At 53.7% G+C, this 27,967-nt stretch overlaps 1 protein-coding gene across 1 annotated transcript; it reads left to right on the top strand.

Annotated features, from left to right (window-relative positions):
* Positions 1-27,897, top strand: UBE2QL1 (ubiquitin conjugating enzyme E2 Q family like 1). The gene is made up of 2 exons (XM_004597895.2): positions 1-821; positions 27,436-27,897. Exons 1-2 carry the CDS (start codon positions 60-62, stop codon positions 27,565-27,567), a joined length of 894 nt encoding a protein of 297 aa, XP_004597952.2. The 5' UTR covers positions 1-59; the 3' UTR covers positions 27,568-27,897.
* The last annotated feature ends 70 nt before the right edge of the window (positions 27,898-27,967 follow it).

Here is a 27,967-nt window from a genome sequence, read left to right as displayed (position 1 = left end):
CTCGCAGGGGCCCCGGGGACAGGAGCTGAGGGAAGCCCCCGGCCGGCACCGCGCCTAAAATGGCCACGCTGCTCCGCAAAATCGGGCTGATCCGCCTGCACAACCGGGACACCGAGGACCCCAAACACCACCACCACCACCGTGGCGGCGGCGGCCAGCAGAGCGCGTCGCTGCGCGGCAAGGGCGGCGCCAAGAGCGGTGGGCACAAGCCCCCGCCGCCGCAGCAGCAGCCACAGCCCGGGAGCGCGGGCGACGCGAGCCCCGGGCCCGGCAAGGGCAAGGGCAAGCGCGCGGCGGAGCCGGCCCCGCGCGACAAGGCGCCGCAGCCGGCGGCGGGCGCCGGGGGCTCCCGGGAGCGGGCGGCGGGCGCCAGGGCGGGGCCGGGCCCCGCGGCGGCGGCGGCGAGTGGCAGCCTGGTGCCAGCCGCGCGCCAGCAGCACTGCACGCAGGTGCGCAGCCGGCGGCTCATGAAAGAGCTGCAGGACATCGCGCGGCTCAGCGACCGCTTCATCTCCGTGGAGCTGGTGGACGAGAGCCTGTTCGACTGGAACGTGAAGCTGCACCAGGTGGACAAGGACTCGGTGCTGTGGCAGGACATGAAGGAGACCAACACCGAGTTCATCCTGCTCAACCTCACCTTCCCCGACAACTTCCCCTTCTCGCCGCCCTTCATGCGGGTGCTCAGTCCGCGCCTGGAGAACGGCTACGTGCTGGACGGCGGCGCCATCTGCATGGAGCTGCTCACGCCGCGCGGCTGGTCCAGCGCCTACACCGTGGAGGCCGTCATGCGCCAGTTCGCCGCCAGCCTCGTCAAGGGCCAGGTAAGGCTGGCGGGCCGGGGACGCGGCCCTGGGCGTGCCGCAGTGCCCCTGGGCGGCCTCCGCGCCCCGAGCGCCTACTCCCTCCGCTGCGTCTCAGACCCGGCACCCTCGCGGGCGCGTCCGGCCCAGCGGGTCTCACCCCTCGCGCTTTCCCTTCATTCCGCCTCTCTTTCTTCCTTTCTCTCTTCTCCATCCCCTCTCTTGCCGCTTCTCCTCTTTCTGTCCCTGGGGTCTCCGTGAAGGGGGGGGGGGGACTCTCCACCCGCCGCAGGGGGCCCAAGTGCGCCTGGCAGATTGTCGTTCCCTGCTCAACACACAAAAGCTCCCGCTGCCGGGTTGGGGACGCTCGGGTGGGCGCTGTGCGGAGGGGACGGCCCCTGGGCGGCTCTCTCCTCCTCGGAGCCTTTGCCCTGCCGCGGTGAAAATGGGGCTCTTGAGAAATCTCTAGAGAGTTCGCGCTGTGGTCTCCCTGCTTCCAGGGGCGGCAAAGCCGACGCCCTGAAGGAAATGCTTCCTGGCTCCGGCGAGCCCCCGCCTCTGCCGGGCAGGCACCTGCCTCTGAGGGCAGATAAGACAACCAGGGTCCTGTGTCTTTCACGTATCGTGTTTCTTCTTTATGTCCTCTGGCCAGCAGCCTCCTGCCCCGGGAGGGAAAGCCTTTATTGGAGCTAAAGACATCTTCTGATTAGACACACGAGCTTTCTCACCTTCTGCCTTAAGAACAGAAACCCGGGAGTGTGTGAGGGCGAGGGAGGGAAGGCTGGACTGGGGGGAGGGAGGACGGCCGAGTGCACAGGTGGGTTATGGTTAGCTGGCTGGCTGCGAAGGCGGAGGGACGGTTCCACATGCTGCTGACCCTGACCAAGTTCTGGGGCGTTCTTGTAAGTCCGTGTTGCGTGTTGCTCACTGGCACTGTGTGATGGGCATCTTCTAGAGCCCTGAGGACTCGGTGCTTGCTAAGGCCTTCAAGGACCTGGCCTTGGTCTTCCCTGCCACCTGCCTGTGGCCCCTGCATGGCAGGAGGTGGCCCTCTCGCCGGGCATGCTCTTTCTGCCAGTTGCAACAGAGGTGAGACTCTGGGGACGCCAGACAGCCAGCTTGCTAACCCGGCAGAGAAGCCGTCTGCCCGCCTCTGCCAACCCGCTGTTGGTCCTGCAGCCGAGAGTTGGCACTCATGGAGCACAGCTGAGGATGGGTGAAGCACAACTTATTTTTCTAGCAGGATTTATGCAAATAAGCTGGAACTGTTGTGCAGAATTGCGTTGGTTGCTTCTTAAGTCGTTGCCCATCGGAACTCTGTGTGGCAGCCTGCTGCTGGCTTGTGCCGCGCGGGGAGGTAAGGCTGGGGGTCTGGGCCAGAGGAAGGCCACTCTGTGGGCTCACAGACCCTGGTATCTTAGAGATCCCAGGGCTAACGCCTGCATTCTGAAGGGTACACAAACATCAAGATTCCCAATGAAAAATGAAGAAATTGCTTTTAAAAGGGGGAACTGTCTTAACAAACATAGTGTTTGCAGTATTTGTATTAATTGTAAATAATCCCAATTCTACCAGTGCCTATTGACTTGTACTGGAAGAGGTCCTAGCATTGCATACTGCGTGTCTGGGTTAGCGGGACTAAGTCTTAACCTCTGGTTTACATGTTAGGGGCTTCATTTATTGATTTGATAGAATCATAATTGAACTCCTTGCCCTCTGCCTGGAGAACTGTATTATCTGTTCAACATTTGAAATGAGAGTAAAAACGTTGCACTTTTTCAAACACCACTTCAATTTCTTGGCGTTTTCCATGGCTTCCACAGACAGCTCTGCAGCAGGAAGTCCTGCATAATGCACATGAAATATTCAACATGCAGTGAGGGGTTGAAGAAATGACTCGTCATGAATGTTTTAGGGTTCTGTGCCTGGAAGCGTCCTGGTAGTGTTTCAGGTAACCCAAGGAGAAGCGTGCCTCTCTGCGGCTGCGAAGCCACCCTGCACAGGTGCGTGCGGCACTTAGCACAGTATCTCCCTCCTGAGAGGGAGTCTGCTTTGGGGGAGCGATCCGAATGCCTGACTGGACATTCCGAGAGAACTGCGATTGCTACCAAAGCAATAATAACGTTCAGAGAGGTGATGCTCTGGGCGTGGCCCTCCAGTGGTCGGGAATTCTTTTTGATGATGCCTTTTCTTGCCTTGGAGAAGAGCACCCTGCTAGGCCTGACTTGCGGAAGGGCGGATGTGGCGTGTCTGTGCCAACAGAGCACACACAAAGCAGTTTGTGGAATAAGAAGAAAATATCGCTGTGACAAGTAAAAAATGTAGGTTTGTCCCAAGATGAGGTAGCTTCGGTCCTTTTGTTGGCCCAGCCATCAAAATCGCTTGTGTGTTGCCTTATGAATCGTGGTTGGCTTAAATTCATAACAAATTCCTTGCAGTAGACAGGGAGGCTTAGACGGGGGCAGGGAGTGGAATTCAAGGAGCGCGCTCTGCTGTGGCTTCGGAAGGCCTCTGGCTTCTGGAGTGATACGGATACATCTCTCTGGGCATTTGTGCTTGTTACTGAAGTCTCTTTCGATGAAACAGACATTTGGGGAAATCCTTTGGTTCTCCATAATTAAATGAAAATTTTCTGTGCTTTAAAAATGAACTGACAAAAATATTGAAAGGGTACTGTTAATTTGTTATTTGTATCTCTTTTCATTCGGCCAAATGAATGCAGTTCATAGCTTCAGGGTAGTGTGTGTGTGTATGCACACACGTGGGTCACTCTTCCTCTCTCTTGGCATTCAAAAGCTATAAGGTGTTGGTCTTGCAGCTACAGTGCTCATGCCCACAGCTGGCTGTACCTAGACAAGCACCATTTTCTGGCACTACAAGGACCAGGCCCTGGAGCCTGGAGCAGCAGCTGTTGGCATGGAGGGACCACGTCGTGCGGTGCCTTGCAGTTCGGTGACTTCTGCTTTTGGTTGGGAGTCTGAGATGCTTGCAGCTGGTGGAGACCCGGTTCCTGCAGCCATGTGAGCAGCAGGGTCCCCAGAAACCTTTTGGTGTTACAGCGAGTCAGGGCTCTGCTTTCCCATTGGCTCACCCCTCAGTCCCCCCCTTTGAATTAATTAGACACTGCCAGGGGGCATGGAACCAGATGGCAGTTGAATGAATGACATTCCTCCCTCCTCCCTGTCTCTCAGAGCCCTCCGTACAGCTGGCACAAATGAATGGCGTTGATAATAATGGCAGCGGAAGCAGCAGCAGTTAGCATTGCCTGTTTGCCAGTGACAGGCACTGGGCTGGCTGCACACTCCAGGCGCCGAGCCTCACTGCACTGGCTGTGCCCTGGGAGCCTCACTGCCCTGGCTGCGCGCTCCAGGCGCCGGGCCTCACTGCACTGGCTGTGCCCTGGGAGCCTCACTGCCCTGGCTGCACACTCCAGGCGCCGGGCCTCACTGCCCTGGCTGCGCGCTCCAGGCACCGGGCCTCACTGCACTGGCTGTGCCCTGGGAGCCTCACTGCCCTGGCTGCATGCTCCAGGCGCCGAGCCTCACTGGGTTCTTGGCTTCCATTGATGGTAGCAGGTGAGGTGACCGCAGCCCCTGCCAGCAGGTTTAGCTCACGCTGCACTGCCCCAGGCTTTGGCATGGCGGAAGATGCACGCAGTGACAGCCCATGTCTGAGTGCTTGGTCAGCAGGAGCCGGACAGTCATGATGTTTGCTCAACAGTGCCAGCTTCTGGGTTTTCTTTGATGAAGGAAATTGGCAGGTGGTCCCACCAGTCTGGGTGTGATGCCAAGGTGCAGGATTCTGCGGCTGGGCTTCATCCAGTGAAGACTCACTGTAGGATGGCCTCCACCGTGGTGTCCCTGAGCACTGCACAAGTGTGCAAGTGCATGTTTGCACACACATACACACTCCCTCTCCCACAAGGATGTCAGTACAGCTCAACGTCTGAACTGCGTTTGGAGTGTTGGGCCTAGAACACCATTTGACTTACGACTATGAAATTCCTGGGTTTCATTGAGAACAGCGAGAGATGAACAGTGCTCTTGGTTCCTCAAATGGATGGGTTTCTAACCTCCATAACACAACAGTTCTGGGCCTAGTGTGGTAGCCTGGCAGCTAAAGTCCTCGCCTTGCACATGCTGGGATCCCATATGGTTGCCAGTTCTAATCCCGGTGGCCCCGCTTCCCATCCAGCTCTCTGCTTGTGGCCTGGGAAAGCCACAAGTAGTGGAGGATGGCCCAAAGCCTTGGGACCCTGCATCCACATGGGATACCTGAAAGAGACTCCGGGCTCTTGGCTTCAGATTAGCATAGCTCCAACCATTGCGGCCGCTTGGGGAGTGAACCAGTGGGTGGAAGATCTTCCTATCTGTCTCTCCTTCTTTATATATATATATATATACACATATATATATATATAATAAATATATATATATATAAAATAAATCTTTAAAAAAGAAAAAAGACACAATAGTTCTAAAAGCCAGTGCTAACAGGCTGCTGCAGTGACAATGTTCTGGACTCCCAAGCCCGCAGGAGGGCTCATCGCAAGGTGCCTCCTGCAGCCTCTCCCGTGGTTCTGGACACAGCCATCTCCCCATGTCCTCCAGAGCAGCCCCACTGCCTGGCTGTGTCCTCACCACTCAGAGGAACGTGGGTCCGTGGACATGAGGGCCCTCCCTAGTGTGCTGAGGCTTAGGGGTTCAACACACTGACCAGGAGATGGCGGGGACCCCACTGACTTCGTTACAACCCTGGAGTTGCTGACCAGTTTGAATCCTGCTGTTGAGAGGTGGTCGGCAGCTTTGAAGTGAACACACAAGGACGACAACATTGGGGCTGAGTAGCACCGTGGTGTGCAGAGACGCAGCTGCATGTTGGAGAAATGGGAGCTCACCAGGCCAGCCAGGCAGCAGAGTGGCATCTATTCACCAAAGAGATGGGAACTCAGGGTAGTGTCCCTGCACGTCATTGTGTGGCTGTGTCCTGGGCTGTGTGGAGGACAGAGATGGTCACCACCAACGATAATGCTGCAGCCAAAGGTATCAATGCGCTTGACTGTTCGTGAAGAAAATAGCTCTTGTCCTTCCACCAAGTAGGGCAGGCAGGACGCTGAGGTCTAAATATAGCCCCTCGCCCACGTGGAGCCAGGCAGCTCCCGCTCTGAACAAGGGCTCTTGTCCCGTGGGCTGGCTGTCAGTGCTCACCAAGAGCCCCTTCTGTTACCCTGGGGTGTCCGTAAATGCGTCAGGCTGCCAATGTGTTTCTGCTGATTTTTTCCACTTCAGGCCCAGGGGTAGCTGGTTTCCATCTTCAGGTCTGCTGTTGGTTTGCTGTTTAATGGGACATGCCCAGGAGCACAGGAAGTTCTGAGTTTCTTAGAAAGCTGGACACTTACAGCCCTGATATCCTTTCTCATCCTGGGGAGCTGGTCCTGTGTGGCTCCAGGCTTAGAAGTAAGGTACACCTCGGGGAACCAACCAGATGGCTTTTGTGCTAGGAAATCATCTGTCACTGAGAGAGGGTTTTGGAGCCATACTTCAGATCTGCTTCAGGCAGCAGGTGCCACTTCCAAGGACAAGTGTTAGTTCTGTCCCCTCTGCCAAGGATTGCCACCCTGGACTTTAATTAAGTGCCCCCCACCCCCGGAACCTGTCAGTTATCCCAGCACTGTGGCCCTGTGGCCCTGTGGGCAGAGAGCCAAGCTCCACAGTCTGGGGTTGGCTTCTGCAGAGACTTGTTGGAAAAGCTACTGTGTGTTCCAATGGGCAGCAAGTTAACCCCTTCCCACAGCCTGTCGGGGGCCAGGACCCGCTGAAACACCTGCTGTGGAAAGGTGGGGCCAACACAGACTGTTCACTTTGGTCTCCACATCCCAGGCAGCTTTGCCATGGTGTTCTTGTTAGCATTTGGTGACCTGCTACTTCCTGCTCTGGCCTTGAACCCAGCAGTTGGCAGAGGCCTGGGCATGTGCTGGGGACTTTGATGACATAAGGTACTGGGGCCAGTGAGATCTTCAACCTGCTCGCCTAGAGGAGTCGCTCTGCTCCACGACGGTCCCCATTTGCCTTCATGAGGCATAGTCAGCTGTTTCTGAATGCTGGCTCATTGTTGATCAGTGGGAGGAAGGGGATAGCTCCACACCCACTCAGAAGCTCCTATCGTGGTGGGAAGGTTCCCAGCAGTGACCATGCTTTCCCGCCTGCTGAGTCAGGAACCAGGATTGAATGGAGCCAGTGCAAAGCTTCCTGGCTCAGTGATTTGCTCATGCTTGCGTATGCCCCACGTTTGTTCACAGTCCTGCCTGCTCCGTTGATTTGAACACTGCAGTGCATGCGCTTGGTGTTCCCATGGCCATGCTTTCCCACTCTGGGTCTTGGCCTGGTCTGATCCTTCACCCAGGAGTCAGGTGAGACGTGGAGGAAACAAGGTGAGCAGGAAAAACCAGGATACCGGAGTGGGAGGCGGGGGAGGAAGCTGGTTTGGGACCAGCCAGGTGGCAAAGGGTGGAAGGATGAGGGTGGGTATGGCTGGCCCTGCCCGTTGGCCAAGCAGCAGGTCCAGGTGTGGCCAGGAGCCGGTGAGCAAAGGCTTTTCTGTGGGTCCCTCAAGCCCAGGCCTGCCCCTCTCTGATGCTTGGCATCTGCTTGGCTTCCTGCAGTGCCCCCGAGCTGTCCCTTTCTTGCTGTGACCTGTGCTACTCTCTAAAACGCACCTAAATTTCTCACAATCTCACGAGCCGTGCAGAGCAGCCATGGTGGCCCATCCATAGTGATGCTCCTCCCTCTGCAGCGGCCCCAACACAGGCTCCACTCCCAGCAACCCCCACTGCAGCAGAGCTCTCCCGGCCATCAGAGTCCTGCCACTGGTGTTCCATTCCACGGGAAAGCGAACAGGCTTACTGTGGTAGACTCAAGGGCCACAGGCACACACACGTGCTGAGAAGCAGGGCTGAGCGCCAACCAAGCAATCCAGTGGCCAGGGAGCTGTCTCATGTCAAGCAGAAACCCGCCCTTGCTCCATACCTGAAAGCGAGTGTGTGTGTCCTGGCTGTTCTGGCGGGCACTCCTGGGTGCTGGGTGTGTCTGTGCTCACACGCATTGTGCCTGGTTCTCCAGTCGTCAGAACAGGTGCCTGGGGACAGAGGTGATAACCACCAAGCCCAGCTCATGGTGCTGAATTATCAGCTAAGCTGCACAAACATCACTGCAAGTTCAGCACCAGCTCATGTGCCTGCCGTGGCAAAGGAAGGAGGCCTCAAGTCTTTCAAACCGTAGGGCAAGGGTAATTGTTGCTGTGTTTGTCTTCCATACACAAAAGGGAACAGCATGTTAAAGAGTCTGAAAATAACTTGAGAGAAGTGGTTGTTGAGCATAATTATTACATTGCTAGAATCACTTGGATTGAAGAAATTACTACTTTAAAAATAATTTCTGGAACAGAAACACCAGTTCTCTATCACAATATTTGGCAAGCCTGGTTGAGGGTTTTTCCTTGTTGAGTCCTTTGAGGAAGGAGCTAAAAGATATTGTCACCTTCAGGATCAGCTTATTCTTAAAGTTGAAATCCACACAGCTCACGTGGGAGTCAAAGGGGACATTTCCATCGTGCAGAGGCATCCCAGCTTTTGGTCTGGAAAATCAGACATGTCCAAATGCTAGAATGTGGAGTTACAGAAGGCATCCCGGACCCGCCACACCGAGAAGCGGCTGTTGGTGTCATTCTAATTCGGATGTTTTTGTGCACGTGCTTGTTAGGACAGTGATGCTGGCCTCACCCCAGGATGGACACTCAAGAGTGACATTTGCCAGTCAGCCTGCAGCCCACTTTGCTCTCCGGGGCTGTCAGGACAGGACCATCATAGCACCCAATAAATAGTCACAACAAGGACCTGTGCCCTCCTACTTCTGCTCCCCAGAGAAGAGATACTACACAAGAAACCTAACCAGAGTGGAATATGTTGCCAACTTAAACCAGTTGGAAATAGTTGGACATCACACACCTGTGTGATTTTTTGGGCATCATTAGAGGACTGCATGAGACATTATGCCATTAACCTTGGGTTTTGTTGGGAGGCTCTTCTCCCAGAGAGTGTCCCTGCAGGTGTCCTCCAGCACCCCCAAGATCGCCAGGGAGTCCACCCACGTTGGCGGGTCAGTATCCTCCAGGAAGGGCACTTTCCAGTGGCCCCAGCGATGCCTGGAACCAATCCAAGCCCACTGCCCAGAGCGGCGTCTGCTGGTCCCAGTCCTCTGAGACCTTTGAACACTTCCTTAATGCACCTTACAAGGCCTCAGGATCTCAGAGGATGCCTGAGAGACTGCTCCTCAAGCTGTTGAAGATCAACCAGTGAAATTAGATAAAGCTAGAAAGGCATTATCATGATTCATAAATAAAGCTAACTCAATAAAAAGTGAGTTGGAACTCTACTGAATTGAATTAGGGTGTGGAGTTTGTTAGTAATTTTATTTAAAGGGGAATTCTGGCATCTGCCTTTTCATAAGCAGGAGAGATGGAGATCTCTAGTTACTCTTGGAAAAATCAGAGGAAATGGGAACCCCAGGCAGTGTTGCCTGCTGTGTGAGGCTTCCGTTGGCCACCCTGTAGGCACCCAAGGCATGCACAGACAGTCTGTTCAGGGCAGTGCTTGTAACTGCACAGAATAAAATGCACATGGCTCCAGAGGAAGTCACTAGACCAGTTCAGGTAATATGCTTTTTAAAACAAGCAATGGTCATAAAAAAGCACTTTGTTAGCACATTAGATAGCAAAACACAGAGGCAAGGCTAGCAACTCAACAAACCCGATAGTAATTATATCAATGCCATTGTAGCAAATCTACCACTTGATGCGATTTCTGAAAATCTGGGATTTCCATTGCTGATCATGTCAAGACGCTGCTAATATGCTGTTGGTTGTTAACGTTCAGTTGAGGTTAAAGTGCTGAACTGCAGTTGGAAAGTTGTGACAACCGAGACTCTTCCATTCCTGTCCGGATTTATGGAGCCTGTAGGTGTGTGGATCCCACGTTAGGCACTCAAGGTAGAGCATGGCTCTCAATGTTGGTGGCTGTCTTGGCTTTGGAAAAGACCTCAGAGCTTATTCTGTGGGCTCATGGCCAGAACCACCGGGACTGAGGGCTCACTTCTGCCCTGTTATTGTTGGGTTGGGCAACTGCTTTGCATAGAAGAGCTACCAGAGATGGCCCTTCTTTTAAAGAAGTGAAATGTTTATTGAAATAATGACATGAGGGAAGTGTGACCGAAGCCCCAACACTGTTCTTGTATTCAGCATCCTTTATGCAAAGGAATCTTTAATAGCAGTATTCCATGGCCTTATCAATATCCACTTGACTCAGACTTTTCTGTGGTTTTATAAATACTCACAAGAAGGCTGGGTCTGTTATTCTCCCTGTAGCCCACTTAGCTGCTCTCACTGCGGACCTGCCAGGGTCTGACTGAGCTTCCGGCGTCACATCACTTTGCATCCCTGGGATTGGTCACTGCTACTGGTTGCAATCATGCTAGCGTTCTGTCACAGATTTACAGCTGGATTTTTCACTTCTTCAGCTTTGGTCTCTTAAGAAGTCCATTCCTTCGTGGAGTCTTTAAATAAGTTTGATTTCTTTTGCTGGTTTCACTTAGAACATTACATAGTGCAATATTGTTACTTAAACATCTGTTTCTGGAATCTGTAAACACATGCCAAATACCCTTGCTATCTGTTCTCTCTTATTGTAGAATACTGTGACCATGTGACTGCATTTTGACTGTTTCAAAGTGGAACCTGACACAAATAGGTCAAGCTATTTTTAAAATACTAATGCACTTCTTTAAAAATCAAAGTTAGAGAGAGAGAGTGAGTGAAGGGGAGAGAGATCTTCCATCTGCTGGCTCACTCCCCGCTGAGGCTGGCCCCAGCCAAGGCCAGGAGCTAGTGGCTGCTTCCAGGCCTGCCACATGGCTGCAGGGCCAACCACTTGGACCATCTCCCACTGCTTTCCCAGGACCTAGATGGGATTCCAGTATTGTAAGTGACAGTTTAACCAACTTTACCTTAATGCTAAATAGAAGATTTTGTAAAAAGTTATGAACTTGGGTAATTACCACAGGTCACACAGAAAGAATATGAATTGTCACAGAGCAGTTGAAAGAGAAGCTTGCTGCAGTCAACTCTTTATGATCCCAACACTTTGGAAAGGTGCCTTTCTCGAGTGACATGCAGGAGCACCTTGGTTGCAATGCTGGCACTGCAGGAATTACTGGATCTCCTCAGAGATAACGGACACTTTCCAGCATGTTTGCCACCCCTAGCTGCCTCACATGCCCGGAGCAGCGCTGTGAGCTGGCCCCAAGTTCAGAGTGAGGCACCCGCAATGGCGACATCTGAGGTCTTTCCCGTGGGTTCCTGCCCATCTTGGCACTCAGGCGGGGAGAGCCAGCAGGGTCATCCAGTGCGTTTTTCTTGCTCTCTTGCTGCGTGACAAGGTCGCACTGCCTCTGCGGATATGATGCAGGCATGGGTGCAGCCCTCAGCCTGCCCCGCTCACTCTTCTAAGAGAGGATGTTACCTTCCACATAGAATGAAGCCTAACACGAAGTCTGCGTTGCTGCATGACCGAGAGTGATGTTGCCATGGCTGCTGCTGCTCGTAGCCTCTGTGTTGACCAGTGGACACAGTTCTACCTGGCAGCTCCACTGTTTGTCTTGTGTTTGTGACTGTCCCTCTCCTGTCCTGTCAAGCCTGTTGCTTTGCCGTCATCTGATCTTTAGCTGAGAGCATTCACTGGCCCGAGCCCAAGAACAGTCTGTAAGGTCATCCTTCCCACCTGGACTCCTGGCAGCCACATGCCCGATACAGGACTCAGCACCAAGCAGGGGTCCTCAGCTCCACTCCAGGCCCCAGGAGATGCAAGAACAGAACCCTTACCCAGCTGCTAGCTCAGGGTCCCGGGATCATAGCTGTCTCACCCTGTCTTTGGACAGGCACACAGGGCTTCTCCTTGATGCCTCTTCCCCATCCCTCCTGCCTCCTTTCCTGCATGCCCTGGTGACCAAGCAGTGTAGAGGTGTGCAGGCAGGGAGTACACACAGGTGACTGGGGGAAGGGGCAGCACAGCTCATGACACCCTGGCACTGAGCAGGAGTCTGCCTCTGTCCTAGGGAAGGTGCGATCATGGAGACATTTAGCTTGGCACTCAGTAAATGAGAACTGCTCATAGCCCCCCGGCAGCTGCACAGAGGTGTCCTGTGGGGGCTTGTGTCCCTCCCTCTGTCTCAGCTGAGCAAGCTGCTCCATGCTTAGGGCACCTGTGCTTCTTCGGTGAACTGTCCCTGCAGTCAGAGAAGGGCAGTGTGGCTCCTGGCCAGTGTGAATGTGGGACTGGCCTTGACCTTGCACCTAGCAGGTGCATAGTGAATACTGCCAAGGTTCACTGTGCTTAGCAGGTGTGCCAAGATTGTGAGTCATCAAGAACAGAAGAAGGGTGTCGTGTGCGTTGTAATCACCATGTCATGGAAATGGATGCTTTTAGCAGCCCCGTCAGGAGGCATGGTGGGGTTGACCCCAGCACCACCATGGCCCTGCCCCCGAAGCTGTATGGGTCCCCTGTGAGCTGAAACTCTTTTCCTCCACACGCCACATAGACTGGTCACAGTGTCCTAGGAACAATGTTTGGTTTCAGTCATGTGCCCTTGATATGGCATCACCTGTCTGAGAACAGCAGGCAGGTGCTGAGTGGAGGGCCCGCTTGGAGGCTGGAGCCACGTGGAGGGCCCGCCTGGAGGCTGGAGCCGTGTGGAGGGCCCGCCTGGAGGCTGGAGCCTCTTGGAGGGCCCCCCTGGAGGCTGGAGCCACGAGAGACAGAGCCTGCTCACCATTCGTCCTCAGCGCTGGGTTCTGGATGTTACCCCATTAAGCAAGTTGATGTGAAAGGTGTTGTTGAAGGAACTTCTCTGTAAAATTTTGTCTTGTGTCTTTGCAGCCTTCTGCTGATTGGAGGCACCGAGCTGGGGCTTTATCGCCTCTCTCTTAAAAAAAAAAATTTATTTTATTTTTATTGGAAAGTCAGATGTACAGAGAGGAGGAGAGACAGAGAGGAAGATATTCTGAACACTAGTTCACTCCCCAAGCGGCCACAATTGCCAGAGCTGCACTGATCTGAAGCCAGGAACCTGGAGCCTCTTCCAGGCCTACACAGGTTCAGGGTCCCTCAGGCCACAAGCAGGGAACTGGATGGGAAGCGGGGCCACCAGCATTAGAAAGACGCCCCTATGGGATTCCAGTGCTTGCAAGGCGAGGATTTTAGCTGCTAGGCTACCAGGTCGGGCCCACTCTCCTCTTTTTCTTCCCTGCCTCCCTTGCACTCTCTCCCCTCTTGGCCCCTATTCAGCTCACCTGTGACTCGGTTATTGGAGCCTGTGTTACTACGGAGGGTCTTGCTTCAGTTCTGGAGACTGAAGTTCAAGCTCAGGGCGGGGCAGGTCCCTGTGTGTGTGCAGCACCTTCCCGCTGTGTGTCGGGGTCCTGGTTTCCTTGTCTGTCACAGTGCCTTAGGGCCCCATGCACCCCTTCTTTCACAGGTTACCACTGTGAAAACCCCATCTGCAGGCGCCGTCCCTGTCTGATGTGTCGGGGCTCAGCTCTTCAACTCCCAGCATCGACAGAGGGCGGTGGCCTGTGGGATCACGTGGCTGCACCGGGTCCAGATGCACATGCCCACGGTGGCCGGTGCTGACCCATGCAGCATAGCAGTTTTCCATTCACTTCACAAACATGAAGTTATCTGCAGGCTGGATCCTTCATGTCTGGAATGCCACTGTTTCTGGCCAGTGAAACTGTATGTTCAGGTACGCAGATGAGTTTTTGTTTAGGTTTGTAGATGAATCATCTACACTCATATGATTGTGTTTTCATTGCAAAATAACACCTCTGGCTTCTATAGAAGATCATGGTTGGAATGACCTGTGGGCTTTTGTTGCTTCCTTGACAGGCACTGAATGCGCACGCTCGCGCGCGCACACACACACACACACGAAATGAAAAGAAACGTAAATGGACTTTCAGAGCTTGAGCTGCCCTCATGATGACTGTGGCGGGAAGGGAGGTTGTTCTTACTCAGGCCAGTTTCACGAGTAGTATCGAGTTGGAGTCAGTTGTTGTCCTTCTGCGAAAAGTGTGGGTGAGGGAGACGTTTCAGCATGTGGCAGGATGCTGTCCCGTGCACCCAGAGGCTATAGCAGCCCATTGGGACCTGTAGGGGACATCTGGTACCATGGCAGAGGAAGGAGGGCAGAACAACTACCCCAGCCACGCGGTGACAGCAAATACATGGGTTAATGACGACTCTAAGGTTGACTGTTTCTCAATGGACATTGGAAGGATTTCTTCATTCTTGGATTGGCAACATTGATGGCATTTCCAAACTATTGAAACCACTTAAGCAGAACCCTCAGAAAATGCTGCACAACAGGAAACCTGGATTAATATCAGGTGTCATTCCCCATCCCTGGGTACTGGGCTGGTTGACAGGCTGGATGTGACTTCCCTATCTCCCTGCTTCCTCCAGATACAGGAAGAAGAAAAAGAAAATTTGGAAGCAATAGTTTCACCCACTCTCCCCTAACCCCCGATCCTTCCCACCCTGATCAACTATGTAAACATCATCAAAAATAAAAACAAAAAAATTTTAATAAATAAAAAAGTCCCCTTGAGTGTAAACAAAACCTGGAAGTATAAGCATATGAGGGATCTTCAACAAGTTCAGGGAAAATCTATGTTATAAAAACCTGTGGTGACTGGCACAGTGGCCCAGTGGCTAAATCCTCATCTTTCACGTGCTGGAATTTCATGTGGGTGCTGGTTTGTGTCCCAGCTGCTCTATTTCCCATCCTGCTTGTGGCCTGGGAAAGTAGTAGAAGATGGCTCAAAGCCTTAGAACCCTGTACCTGCATGAGAGGACTGAAGGAAGATCCTGACCCCTGGCTTCAAATAGGCTCAGCTCTGGCCATTGTGGCCACTTGGGGAGTGAACCAGCGGACAGAAGAACTTTGTCTCTCTGTAACATCTCTCTCTGTAGAACTCTCTCTGTAACATCTGCCTTTCCAAGAAAAATAAATAAATCTTTAACACACACACACAATTATTGGTGTGTGTGTGTGTATTGGTCTCAACCATTTTTCTGTCAAAATCTGTATTTCCATTCCATTTTTTCACAGCATTTTAATGTCTTTTTTAATTTGATAAGCAGAGACAAAGAAACAGAAAGAGCTTCCATCCTCTGGTTTACTCCCCAGATGTCCACAACAAGGGAGGCTAGATTGGAGCCAGGCCCTGAGAACCCAATTCTGGGCTCCCACTAAGGTGCAAAAACCACTACACAACCATCACTACTGCCTCCTAGGGTCTGCGTTTTGCAGGAAGTTGAGTTCAGGAGTCGGAGCCAGAGACCAAGCCCGACATTCTGGTGTGGGATGCTAGGTTCGATGTCTAGGTTCAATGTCTACTCCTTGAACTCTTTGTAGGAGATGGAATTACCTATCAGAGAGCCCTAAATGCGAAGATATTTTTGAAGAACTGGGGCTGACAGAGAGCTCCATAAATACTCCACAAATAGCCTTGTTCTAACATGCATTAGTAACTGTGTCAATGTGCATTTCTTTGATTGCTGGCAGCTTTGGATATCACCCCATTCACTGGTCAGCCATTCCAATTTTCTCTTCTTCAACTGCCCTGCATGACATGGACGTTTCTGGTTGCTCGGCTTTTTCCTATTCACTTTCAGGAATATCGCTCTCCAAATAGTAATAACCGGTGTGGATTTTAGAAATTTCAAACATCTCCTGATCTTTTCTCTTTTTCAGGCCTTCTCTTTGTCATCTTTCATTGGAACAAAAACAAAACAAAAACACATCTCCCTAATTTGGAAGGTGTTACTTTGGTCCAGCTTCTCACATGAAAGCTGCGCATGAAGACCCGTTTTCTGATTGTTACTCACCGATGTGCACCTGTCTTTTCTCCCTTTGTCTGTCACCTCATCCCTTACCTTCTCAAGGCCAACTCCTGGGCATCCTCGGTGTGTGCTGCTGCTCTGGGAGGACCCCCCATCTCTGTGTATATGGTGAGCATCTTTCCTTCACCGCGTCTGCTGGGCCACTGGGCTCTTTTCAACTGCCTTCTGGGCATTTCTATTACATGATGGTCCCAAGTAAATCTGTTTCATCCTGTTCATCTGTTCTGCTCCACACACAGTTCTATTGTATGTGGCCATGACTTCCTTGCCGAGTATCCACCAATGCCTTGCTTTTCACAATCCTCTTAGCTTTGGTGGGTCATGCCAATTTGGCAACTGTTTGTCAATCATTTTATTCTAGAGTGGGGAGCTCTAGTTTCCATGGATGAGATTGCCTTGAAATCTCGTTGACTTGGCCCAATAGGCATGTTTCACAATGTGTTAGATACAGGCTGGTGTCTCCTATTTCATAACCATAGGGGGTGAGAAGGAGATTTGGGGTGCGTTATCTCTGACTAGTGCCCGCTAGAACAGATACCCATTACTCTATTCTCTCTGCAGGCAGAACTGGCCTTGGGGCATGGTCTGATTGCAAGGGCTGAAGTGTAAGGAAATCCAAGGCTGTTTATGGAGCACTTATGGTGCTGTCTAGCAGATTAAACTGCCAAACTAGCTGAGCCTTTAGGATCTACCACCTGCAAGTCATCAGGGCAGCTGAGCTGGAGTAAAACCACATGCTTTTCAAACAAAGCTTTCAAACATAAATTTTTCAAACATAGAGCTCAAACCAGCATGGCTCTAGTTACCTTTGGATCTTCACACAAGCCAAAGTACGTATCCCAAAAACACAGTGGAAGGACTTCAGTCATAATTTGCACCATGCAAAATACCACTGAAAAGCACACCTGGGCTTAACTGCCCCCTTGCCAGGTAGAGGGCAGTTCTGATGACGTAACTGTGACGTCTGAGTGAATGCCCTCCCCCGTAGCTCCTGCACTGTGTCATTGTTGCAGACATAAGAGTTGGCACAGTTAGTAACCTTGGAAGATTACACTTTGAAAATTTAGTTTCCTACATACGTGTCTCATAAAGGACACTCACTGGCAAGCTGTGAGCAGAGTACAGGTGTTGGCTGAGGTTTGGGGCCTGTAGTGCTTAAATGGTGCCCACACAAACGCAGGACTTCATATAGACTCTTGATCTAGTGTGGAGCCGCAGCTTGTAGGATGCTAATTACGACCAAGACAGGCATTCACTGTATGTTGGGGGCAGGGTGGGAAGTTGCCACTGCTGAGGAGGAAATAGCAGCAGGCGCTGCTGTTCTGTCCATGAAATGCCAAGCTTGTGTGAATGCCAGGAATGATGGTTGCCCAAGACCCATTATCAGAGGGCATGGGCACCCAAGGAGCACTGGGCAACAGGTGGGCAATGCTTGCAGCGAGAGGGTGAGAACTCCAGGTCAGCGTGGAGGTGCCTGCCCCTGGGGTCTCACTGTCTCTCGTCAGGGGAAGGGACATGAGCAAAGACTCAGGAAGCAGCTTGGCTACTTCAGGTCCTGCCTGGCCACCTTCCAGCTGCCAGACCTCGTGTGATCTGAGTGCGTGCCTCAGTTTACCCCGTATGAGTCAAGCTTGTGACAGGCTGGTGCCAGTGCAGCGTGGCGTTGGTGGAAGATTTCTGGCGATGCATCCCTGCCTCTGCTGCTTCTGATTCTCACTCAGAAAGCAAGGATTGTGTTGCAGTATGCTTCTGTACAAACTGAAGAATCCAAACCAGAACAGCACCCAAAGTAGTGACCTACAAGCAATAATAGCCACTCCGCTTGCTTATAGAAAGTCTCTTTTCTATTTTATTAGGTCAAAGTCAGTCCCTCAGTTTCCTAAGCTCTCCACCCAGAGACTAGAAATTTGACTTTTAGTATCAACTTTCTTCCTGAATCACAAGGGTGGCAGTCTCCCATGATAAGAGGACCCCACCTTTCCACCAGGACCCCAGCTTGCCTCGCCCACCAGGATTAAGCTGCCCTGCCCCATTTCTCTGCCCTATTTTGTTGCAAACAGGAAAGGTGCTTTCTGGGCTTCATTTCCTGTAGAGCAGCGTTGGGGTGACATGGCGTCATGTCAGTGGCTTGGGTCCTTCTCTTTCCTCCAGGACTCACAGCACACTGCCAGCTGGGTCCTGGATTAACCAGAAACCACTGTTAAGCAGGAGATGGGGAAGAATGGTGGGGTGGGAACGAGGGGCGAGCTGGAGGGGGCAGGCGCACCACAAGGGCAGCCTCAGACCATGATCACAGACGCAAAGGTTCAGCTGATGCCTGGGGTTGGAGCGGCAGCATAAACCGGTAAAGAGCAGAGGCTGCCCAGGGAGTGTACACAGACCTCTAGTGCCAGCTCTGCTAATGGGGCCTGGATTTTACCATGAGACTTGGCAGCAAGTGGGCCTGTTGACCGCAATGCCCTTCACTTAAAGATGACTGTCTTACAAAGCCCACCTCTGTCAGGTCTTGGTGAGAAGCTCAGATGGGGACTGATCCAGGCAGCTGCTGCTTGACTTGGAAATGATGATAACGGTGTTGCTGGGAAGCAAAGCGTCCTGTCAGTGTGTAACCTGCAGGTGGTCTCTTGAACTACCAGGCGTCATGTTCAGAGCTGTCAGGGCCACTGCCCACTTGTGCCTTGCTTCTTTGGCTGGAGAAGGTCATTGATGTTTACAAAAACCACCTGCTGCTGTCATCACTCCATGGGAGCAGCTACCCAGAGCCACTGGCTGTTCCCAGAGGCAGAAGCAGGTGAGGAAACCAGCAGTCCCAATCCAGAAATGCCCACCGCGCCCCATCCTCACCTGGGCCCTCGGGCTGCAGTGCACGCCAGCACCTCAGACTCGTGATATGTGAGAGGCCACAGCCCCTGTAGGCAAGACCTTTCTGAGGGTAGGGACATCCTCTGCCACCCTCCCATTTAAGCCACCCAAAAGCCCTCTGGGCGGCAGTGACTGGAGTGCTCCCTGCGCCTACAACAGCGCACCCACAGCTGCTCGCCCTGACCTCTCTGTGCCCACTGTAGCCTCCACAAGCTCACCCAGCCTCCACGAACCCACCAGTCTCCCTGTGCCCACCCCAAGCCTCCACGAGCCCACCCCAGACTCTATGAGCCCACCCAGCCTCCATGAGTCCACCCCAGCCTCCATGAGCCCACCCAGCCTCCATGAGTCCACCCCAGCCACACATCCACCCCAGTCCATGAGCCCACCCAGCCACACATCCACCCCAGTCCATGAGCCCACCCAGCCTTATGGGGCCTCACGACCTTTGGCCCCATGGTGATCTCCATGCAGTTACACCGATGTGTTAGACCCACATGCTGAGGACTCTGGGCAAGTCCACTGGATGCCAGCCTTGGCACTGGAGTCGGCCTGCCAGAAGTGCTGCTGGCCATGCAGAGCAGGTGTGGCTGGAGTCCCTGCCAGTGACTTCCTGGCAGAGGACAAGGGCTCTTGCTGACATCACAGACTTCAGGGGATGCCGTCTGATGCTGGACCTTCCTCATGAGGGAGGGTGGAAGTCAGGGAGCTGGCTCTCAACGCTGACCATTTGGCCTCTTCCCCACAGCCACCCTTAGGTGCAGCTCTTTAACGTTCTCCGGTGCAGCATCGAAAGAGCCAGGGACCCCAGCCCTCGCCCTGTAGCCAAGGCCCCCAGGGCCAGAAGAGGCAGCCATGGGAGCTGTGGGGCTGCAGCAGGTCAGAGAGAAAGGACTAGCATCCCAGTACCTGGGGGGCAGAAGGATCGAGTGCCAAGAATGAGTGGGCACTGTGGTAGAGAGGGGACAACCTTTATTCTCTTCCTTTTCAAAAAGTGTCCCAAGGGACTACGTTTGCGATACAGTAGCTTAAACTGCTGCGCGCAACCCTGGAATCCCCTGTCGGAGCACCAGTTCCAGCCCCAGCCATTTGGCTTCTGATCCAGCTTCCTGCTGAGGCACCCGGGAGGCGGCAGACAGTGACTTAAGTGCTGCGCCCCTGGCCACCCATGTGGGAGACCTGAGTGGAGCTCCTGGCTTCCAACTGGTACAACGTTGGCTGTTATACCCATCTGGGGGCTGAGCCAGCAGATGGAAGATCTCTCCCTTTCTCTCTCTCTTTCTTAGGGAGAAGGTGAACCTGCATCCTAAGCCAATTCAGACAGGATAGGAAGCATCATCGTTTCCTGAGGATAACCTCTGAGTGCTGGAACAAGCAGGGTCATCTCCTGTTTGGGGTCGTGGAGGCTAACTCAGGGAACCTGAGGCTCCCCGGGGCCGGGGCTGTATCTGTAGCGTGTGATGTGTTCACCCATGGAGCTTCTCAGAGCCTGTAGGTGGACAGAGAAGTATGCAGACATGGTTGCATCAAAGCTGTGCTGCCAATGCTGTTGCTTCATTCCCTCAACATCCTTTGACTAAAGTGCCACCACCAGCAGGGACAGCTGCTGTGTGCCGGAGAAGTGCCGGAGCCTTGAACTGGAGCGCAGCGTCCTTGGCTGTGTGCCGCAGAAGTGCCGGAGCCTTGGAGCTGGAGTGCAGCGTCCTTGGCCTGACCCAGGAGTAGCAGCTCCCTTGTTTTCTGCATATCCCAGACATAAGAGGCACAGGCCGACCGCTGTCTGGGAGCAGGAACCATGTGAGGGGAAGTCTCCCGCATTCAGGGGCACCTGCCCATCCCCAGAGGGATCGGTCGAGGATAGTATGTTGTGGACATGGGAAGCTGGGTGCTGAGCACATCCTGGGCCTGTTGGGAGGCAGGCGGGAGCTCCCTGTGATGCAGAGAGGACAGCCGGGGTCCAGTGCTGACCAAGAGGAGCCAGCATTCGGGGTGGGGGTTCTGCCGAGCACTTGTTTGTCCGCCTCTGTGTTTGTAGGATCCAGTCTGGCCTCAGGATGCACAGTGAGGCCACCTGAAATTCCTGAGTTCTTCTTTCATAAAATGGGTTTTCCATAAACTTTTTGAAGACCCCTAGTGTACAAAGATGTCAAATTTTGTCATCCGAAGAAACATCTTTTTGTTCCATTCTCCATGAACTATTCAAAATGCTCCTTGCTATTACTTCATAATTAGGAACGTATTCCAGGAGCATAACAGGGAATCTGCAATCAGTGGGATTGTTCAATGAGAAGGTCTAGAATGTTCCACCATAAGCACATGTTCTTCTGAACACAGTGGACATGATTCTGTATTGTAGAGAAGCATTGTCTGTGACCCTGCTTGGGAAGGGAGCCTAATCTGCCAACTGCATTACTCTCATTCATTGTGCACCTGCCAGCCTGGCCGGGGCAGAGCCCTGCCCGCCTTCCTCAGCTCGCACCTGCCAGCCTGGCCGGGGCAGAGCCCTGCCCGCCTTCCTCAGCTGGCATCTCCAGCAGCCATCCACTTCAGGCCCATGAGGGAGAAGGTCTTCAAAAACCTGGCAATTACAGGCCACTGTCTCTGACTTGCTCATGGCTGAATGGCACCTTTCTCTTACCATGCAGAGGCATTGCTCAACAGTCAGCCATCGGGTCATCTTCCTCCAACAGCCGGTCAGGGATGCTTTCCAGGCCCTGACCAGAGCATCTGCACCACCCAGTGTTCCTCAGTTTCCTAGGCCCCAGGGCCCTAGGCCAGGACACTCACCTTACCGGCCAAGACCACAAGCTGGACCCACCCCACTTGCTACAGGATGATCTGTCTCAGAGGAAAGCTCCAGCACCTCCGTACAGGACCAAGGAGGCTGAAGGCCCCACTGGTCCATCTCGCCTCTGCCGTGTAAAAAGATCTGCTCAGGTCCCGGTGCCAGGTACCTTAGAGTGTCGCCCTGCTTGAAAACAGGCTCTTTGCAGATAGACTGAGAAAAGGGAGGCTTGGGCACAGAACCGGAGAGATGTACAGAGAGACTTGACTGGAGCTGCTGCCCGAGCCCAGACCGCGGCAGCCCCCGAATCCTAGAGCTCAGAGCCTCCTGTGGGAAATAGCCCTGCCCACCTCATGGCTTCTGGCTCTGAAAGAGGAACCCTTCTGGTTGTTTGTTGCCCTGGCAGCCTAGGGAGCTAAGACAGCCCCTGCTGTCCTGGCCGCCTCCTCTCAGCCCTGCTGGATTCCCCGTTGCCTCGCGCTCCTGACCCCTCCCTGCCAGGCAAGTCCATGGGCTTCCCCTGCCCATCCTGGGAAGACCCTTGGCCTGGCAGCCTCCAGAGGCCTTGAGGATCCTGGCATCACCTATCCTGAGTCTCATCCCTCCAGGCTCTCTCAGACATGACCAGTAGCCTTGAGGGTGCTCCAGTCTTCTGTCTCAGGGGCTCTGGGTTGGAGCCCCAGGCCTGCCTGCAGCTGCAGCATTAGATCTTCCATACACGTTCAGCAGGCTGCCTTTGCCAGCCTGTCCACACCCTGTCCCTGCGCCTGCCGCTGCTGCATACCCCTGAGCATCCCCTTGCTTGCATTGCCTGTAGCCTGCTCGAGTCCCTGAGGGACAACAGCCCAGGGCTGCACGTCTCCCTGTACTCCACACTGGTTCCTGCAGCCTGGGTCTCCCTCCCCCAGGCACAGGCTTCCTTCAGGGAGGCCACCAGGATTGCACTGCCAGGAGTCGCACGCTGACTCTACCCCAGCAGCACATGTGTGCTCACATACACATACATACCCTGTTCAAGTGTGATACGGGCACATGCACACGCATGCGCTCAGACCCTTGCTGAGAGCCGCCTCTGAACATCCTGGGTTCTTCCATTCAGTGCTTCGTCGGGCCGGATCCAGCCGAAGTCCTTTGCTTTGGGGAAAATGCTCCTTTGAAGCGGAGCCTTATCTGGGCTTCTGTCTCATCTGTCCTTTCAAAACTAACAAGCTGGGAATGCGCTTTGGACATTAAATGCCGCAGAACGGTGAAGGCCCTGATGCCTTCATCCAGTGGCCCTCTGCTCAGAGATGGGAGCAGTTGTTTTTGCTGTGCTGGGAGTCTTCAGTTCTTCCTCCACATAGAGCCACGGGGATTCTGAAATGAACACAGCCTGCTGGAGCCCGGTCGGGCCATGCAGGTGCCGAGGGCCTAGGAAGCCAGAGTTGCCCAGCTGTGGCTCCAGGAGCAGTCTGGAAACCTTAACTGTTTTAGAAACCCCTAACATCAAGGAAAATGGAGCAAGCAGTACCAAGCAGATGCGTATGCAAACAAGAAGCACAATCCACGAGCCCTGCAGAACAGATGTATTGATTAGCCTGTTCAAATGAATGGGATGCAGAAGGCTGAGAAGTTAGCCACGCAGATGCAAAGGAACTGGATCTGCCTAAAAACACTTTTGTGACCAAATAAGGCGAGAACGGAAATTCGGTGCCTTTTCTCAGGAAACTGCCCCTGCCCCTGCCCCGGCCTGAGACCTTGCAGGACAGCCCGGAAAGCAGGCCCCTTATTGTGGCCACATGGGCTCAGCCCTGGCCAGGCTTCTGACTGCTTTGAACTTGTTAAATCCTTCCAAACATCCACTGTCATGTAATACCATTGTCATGCTCATTTTTCGGTGGAAAATATTGGGATTCCTAAGGGCTAAGCGTTCAGCCGAGGCCACACAGCCGCAGATGTTGGAGCAGGGCTCTGGAGCAGTAAGTTCTGCCTCTCCTCCCCAAACCAGCACACACTCATGCGCACACGCACACATGCACACCCTCAAACCTCCACACCAGGCTCTCGGCCTTTGTTCACGCCGTCTCTCGGGGACCCCTCGTCCTCGCATTCCAAAGCCCAGTTCTAGAGCCATCAAGGGGAAGCCTTTACCACACAGCTGCCTCTGCCTCCCTCCCATCTCCCCTGCCCTCCGCGGTTGCACCTGCAGTTCCAGTGGCCAGGCCAAGGGACCAGTGACGCCGTAAGCTGAACGAACACTTAGGCCATCTTCATCCTGCACACCAGCCCTTCTCAATCAGATGTGTCAACTCCCAGAGGACCTTTTACCACGTCTGGAGACAAACCCTTGTTCAGACCTCAGCAGGTGCTGCTGGCATCTGGGGGTGGAGGAGGCCTGGATACTGCTGGCACCCTGCCATGGACAAAAAAAAGACTTTGTGGCATAAGATGTCCATGGTCCCAGGGCTGCAAACACCTGATCCAAGTCCCTAGTATCAGCAAGCAGCTTTGTCTGCCAGAAGCAGCCTGCATGTGGGTGTGCTCTCCGAGCCGGCTCCTGCCTCAGTGTTAGGCAAAGTTTGGAGCTTGGGGTGGGAAGGTCCTGTGCCTATCACTTCACATGGACGCCATGTAACCCAGGAGAAAACATGTGTCATGGGTGTAGGGCATTCCTCCTTCAATACAAAAAAATACGAATTACTCTAGAGAAATATCCCAGACTAGATCCTTTGATTATTAGATGGAAACAGACACAGGAGAAAGATAAGAACGAAAAAATGCTTAATAAATTGCATGGAGTTCGAAACTCTCCATGCTGTCCCCCTCTGAGGATGGTGTAGTAACCTGAGAACTGGTCACACTGTCCTCAGAAGCCCACGTTGCAAGCGATTGTGCCCTGTGAGGGTTATCAGTGCCCTGTGAGGGTTATCCGTGCCCTGTGAGGGGTAACCGTGGGCTTGTCAGTCCCCTTCTCAAGGCCGCTGTGAAGTCCCTGAGCCGAGCTCCTCACGGGGGAATGGACTGGAAGCCGAGGGCCTCCGTGAAGTCAGTGGCAGCCACGGGACAGCGCCGTGGGAGCAGGAGGGGGTGTCACCCATTCTAGGATGTGTCCGCAGAGGCAGCTCAGTGATGCCGCGGGGCCAGCGTGGCCGTGGTGGCCCTCAAGCCCGGGGTCCCACTGTGTGAGATTTCAACAATCAGCAGAGGACTGGAAACCAGTCCGTGTGGGTGTGAGACACAGGTGTTGGGGCGACAGCTAAGTGTGATGGGAATCGGCCCTCTGGCCGCTGAACTAGCTGAGCCCTAGCTTTGTGCTCATGACCCTGCCAGGAACACAGCAGAGGGAGGCCTGTTCCTTACACCATGAGCCTTCAGTGTTAGAAGGATGAAGGAGGTGGTTAAATATGTTTATATTCTAAAAGCTCTGACCCCTGATACCTGCTTTTTCCTGATTGGTGTAGAGGTTGATTCCAAAGTCCCTGCAAAAAAAATGTGTGTGTGGGCCCGGCACAGTGGCCTAGTGGCTTTGCATGTCTGGGATCCCATATGGGAACTGATTCATGTCTCAGATGCTCCACTTCCCATCCACCTCCTTGCTTGTGGGAAAGCAGTCGAGCACAACCCAAAGGCTTGGGACTCTGCACCCGCGTGATAGACCTGGAGGAAGCTCCTGGCTCCTGGCTTCGGATGGGCACAGCTCTGGCTTTTGTGGCTACTTGGGAAGTATGTTAACGGACGGAAGATCTTCCTCTCTGTCTATCCTTCTCTTTGTAAATCTGACTTTCCAATAAAAATAAATAAATCTTTTTTGAAAATGTATCTGTGTGTAATTAATGAAGTAACTTTGGCCTTTGATCTCAGCCTCTGGTTATAACTGTATTAGGACTTAATTGTCCCTTTGTGTCAAATGTAGTGACATGACAGTACAGAACCACAGATCAGTCATAGGAGTCATGACCTGGGGAGACTTGGGGAAGTTTCTAGCAGTCAGTAAATGGTGTTTCCACTCTCCTTCTCTTCAAGCCTTTGACCTACTTGGCGTCCCATCTGACGTGAGCCCAGGAGGTGTCACTGCCCTCGATGGCAGATGGATAAGCTATTCCAGGCGGGTGTCTGAAGGGGGTACTGTGAAATGGTTAAATTTGTTCTGTTCAACTCTGAATTCAAAGGTGCAAAATGGTCTCCAGCCCCAGGTTCAGGGTTCGGACTCCACCTGCCCAGTGGAGATGCAGACCAGTGCAGCTGGCTTCCCGCTGGAGTGACTCAGGAGTTCTCAGAGCGAGCTGATACTGGGGACCTCGCCTGGCCATGGCCACAGAGACCCGGGCAGCTTCAGCCCTCACTGCCGGGCCAAGGGAGCGGCTGCCGTGTGGTGTAGACCAGTGTGGGGAGGGCTACTGGCAACTCAGCTCACGGTTGTGCTGTAGCAGACAGCACGCATTGGGAGTGCAGCGAGCCTGTGCTAGAGGGAATAGCTGCTGGGAAAAGTCCATGGCCAGCAGAGATGGGGGCACAGTATATGCACCTGCTGGTTGATGACCCTTGGCCCCCTCCCCACCGCACAGGTGACAGCTGCTCAGGAAAGGCAGGTGTTGCTGGAGGGCCTGTGGGCAGTCATGCATAGCTGCTGTCCAGGGGATGATCCCCAGCCTAGAGGCCTGTAAAACACCTGCTGAAGAGAAGTTTCCAGAAGAGCTATGGAGGCAGAAATGGTGTGGCTGAAAGCTGGGCCAGCCAAGACCCAGCAGTACCCTGTCACTGCCCTCGGATGTCAAATACAGCACAGTTCCCAGGACCTTGAGGTCACTCATGCCAGTGCCGGCAGCTCTCCCCTGCTTCTCAGCCTCGAGGAGGGCGGGGAACCTTTTTTCGGCCAGGCACCTGGCACATACTGTACCATCATTTGCCAGTCATTCAAAATTACCCACTCGAAAATTAGCCTGTAAATTTATTGAATTTCAAGTCCTGCCTGAAGTTCCCCTGGCAGGGTCAGACCAAAGGCTTCTGTGTCTTTACACAGCCACGGGCCGGACACTTCCCAGCCCTGAGTCTCTGAAAACGGGCCCCGCCCTTCCTGTCCTCTGAAGAACCAATCCTCCGTCCCTTGGGTCCCAGCACAGGTGGGCACTGGCAGCGGGTGGTCAGCTCCTCCCTGGACTTGCACAACCATGCACCAGCACTGAGCTCCGCCCTCTCGGTCTGCTTCATGCTCACGAGCGGCGCAGAGCAACACAGGCCATGGGACTCATCATCGCTCTCAAGTTTGAATAGTAAGAGTAAGAGCTTTAAAATGTGTGTGCAGGGGCTGGCACTGTGGCAAGCAGAGTAAGCCTCCACCCATGGCACCAGCATTCCATAAGGATGCCGGTTCGTGCCTTGTCTGCTCCACTCTGAACCAGCTCCCGGCTGATGTGCCTGGGAAAACAACAGAGGATGGCCCGAGTGCGTGTACCCCTGGGGACCCCGCGTGCACGTGGAGGCCTGGAGGAAGCTCCTGGCTCTTGGCTTTGGATCAGCTCAAGCTCTTGACACTGCAGCCATTTGGAGAGCGAACCAGCGGATGAAAGACTTCTCTCTCTAACTCTGCCTTCCAAATAAAAATAAACCTTAATTTAAAAAAAGTGTGTGTTGTTCTTGTTGTTGCTGTTGCAGGAGGGGAAGAAGCTGAATCCAAATGCAGCAGGGAGAGTACGCTGGCCGAGTCCTGCTCCTTGGACAAGCTGGTCCTGCCACAGGTCTAGGGGCTAGCTTTCCACATCTGTGTTAACCTGCTGCTTGGGAAACTGTGAGGAGAGCCCACCCTCCCCAGTGTGGTGCCTGAGTCTCCAAAGATGTGTGGGCCCCTGGCTCGTGCTTCACTTTGGCTCTGCACCTGCTGGCACCCCCTTCTCCCTCGCGCCACATTCCAAGACCCTGCAGCAGCCTGGGCTGCTGACCACCTGGAGAGCCACAGAGCACTCACCTCATGCTAATCTGGCTTTGCTTTTGCTCTCTTGCAGGGACGAATCTGCAGGAAAGCTGGCAAATCCAAAAAGTCCTTCAGTCGCAAGGAAGCTGAGGCCACCTTTAAGAGCCTGGTGAAGACACATGAGAAGTACGGCTGGGTGACCCCCCCTGTGTCCGACGGCTGATGCTGGCGCGGGGCAAGCGCGCCGGAGCCCGCTGCCCTCCGGTTCCCTGGCATCTCCTCCTCCATGCTGCGCATCCTCCATCCTTTTTGACTCCAGCCAGAACTGCACCCGGAATGTGAAGGCGACATTTCAGTTACTTAGGGACAGATGTGTTGACCAAGAGAGAGGAAGAGAGAGAGAAGAGTGGGGACGGCCCACGCTGTCAGGGTTCTGTGCCTGTTGTGAACGTGTGAGCATCTCCAAGTCGCTTCAAAACCGGTGTGGCCGCGGTGCCATTTCCCAGCGCCCCCAGCCCTCCGCCAGCCCCATCCCATCACCCTTGGCTTCTCTCTCCCAGGAGCCAGCCACAGCGTCCGCGCCAGTGGCGCCCACTCGTTGTATTCTCTCTTTTCCCTCCCTG

The sequence above is a fragment of the Ochotona princeps genome, chromosome 23, assembly GCF_030435755.1.
Source record: "Ochotona princeps isolate mOchPri1 chromosome 23, mOchPri1.hap1, whole genome shotgun sequence".
Taxonomy (NCBI): Eukaryota; Metazoa; Chordata; class Mammalia; order Lagomorpha; family Ochotonidae; genus Ochotona; species Ochotona princeps.
This window is presented reverse-complemented; position numbering and strand designations above follow the sequence as displayed.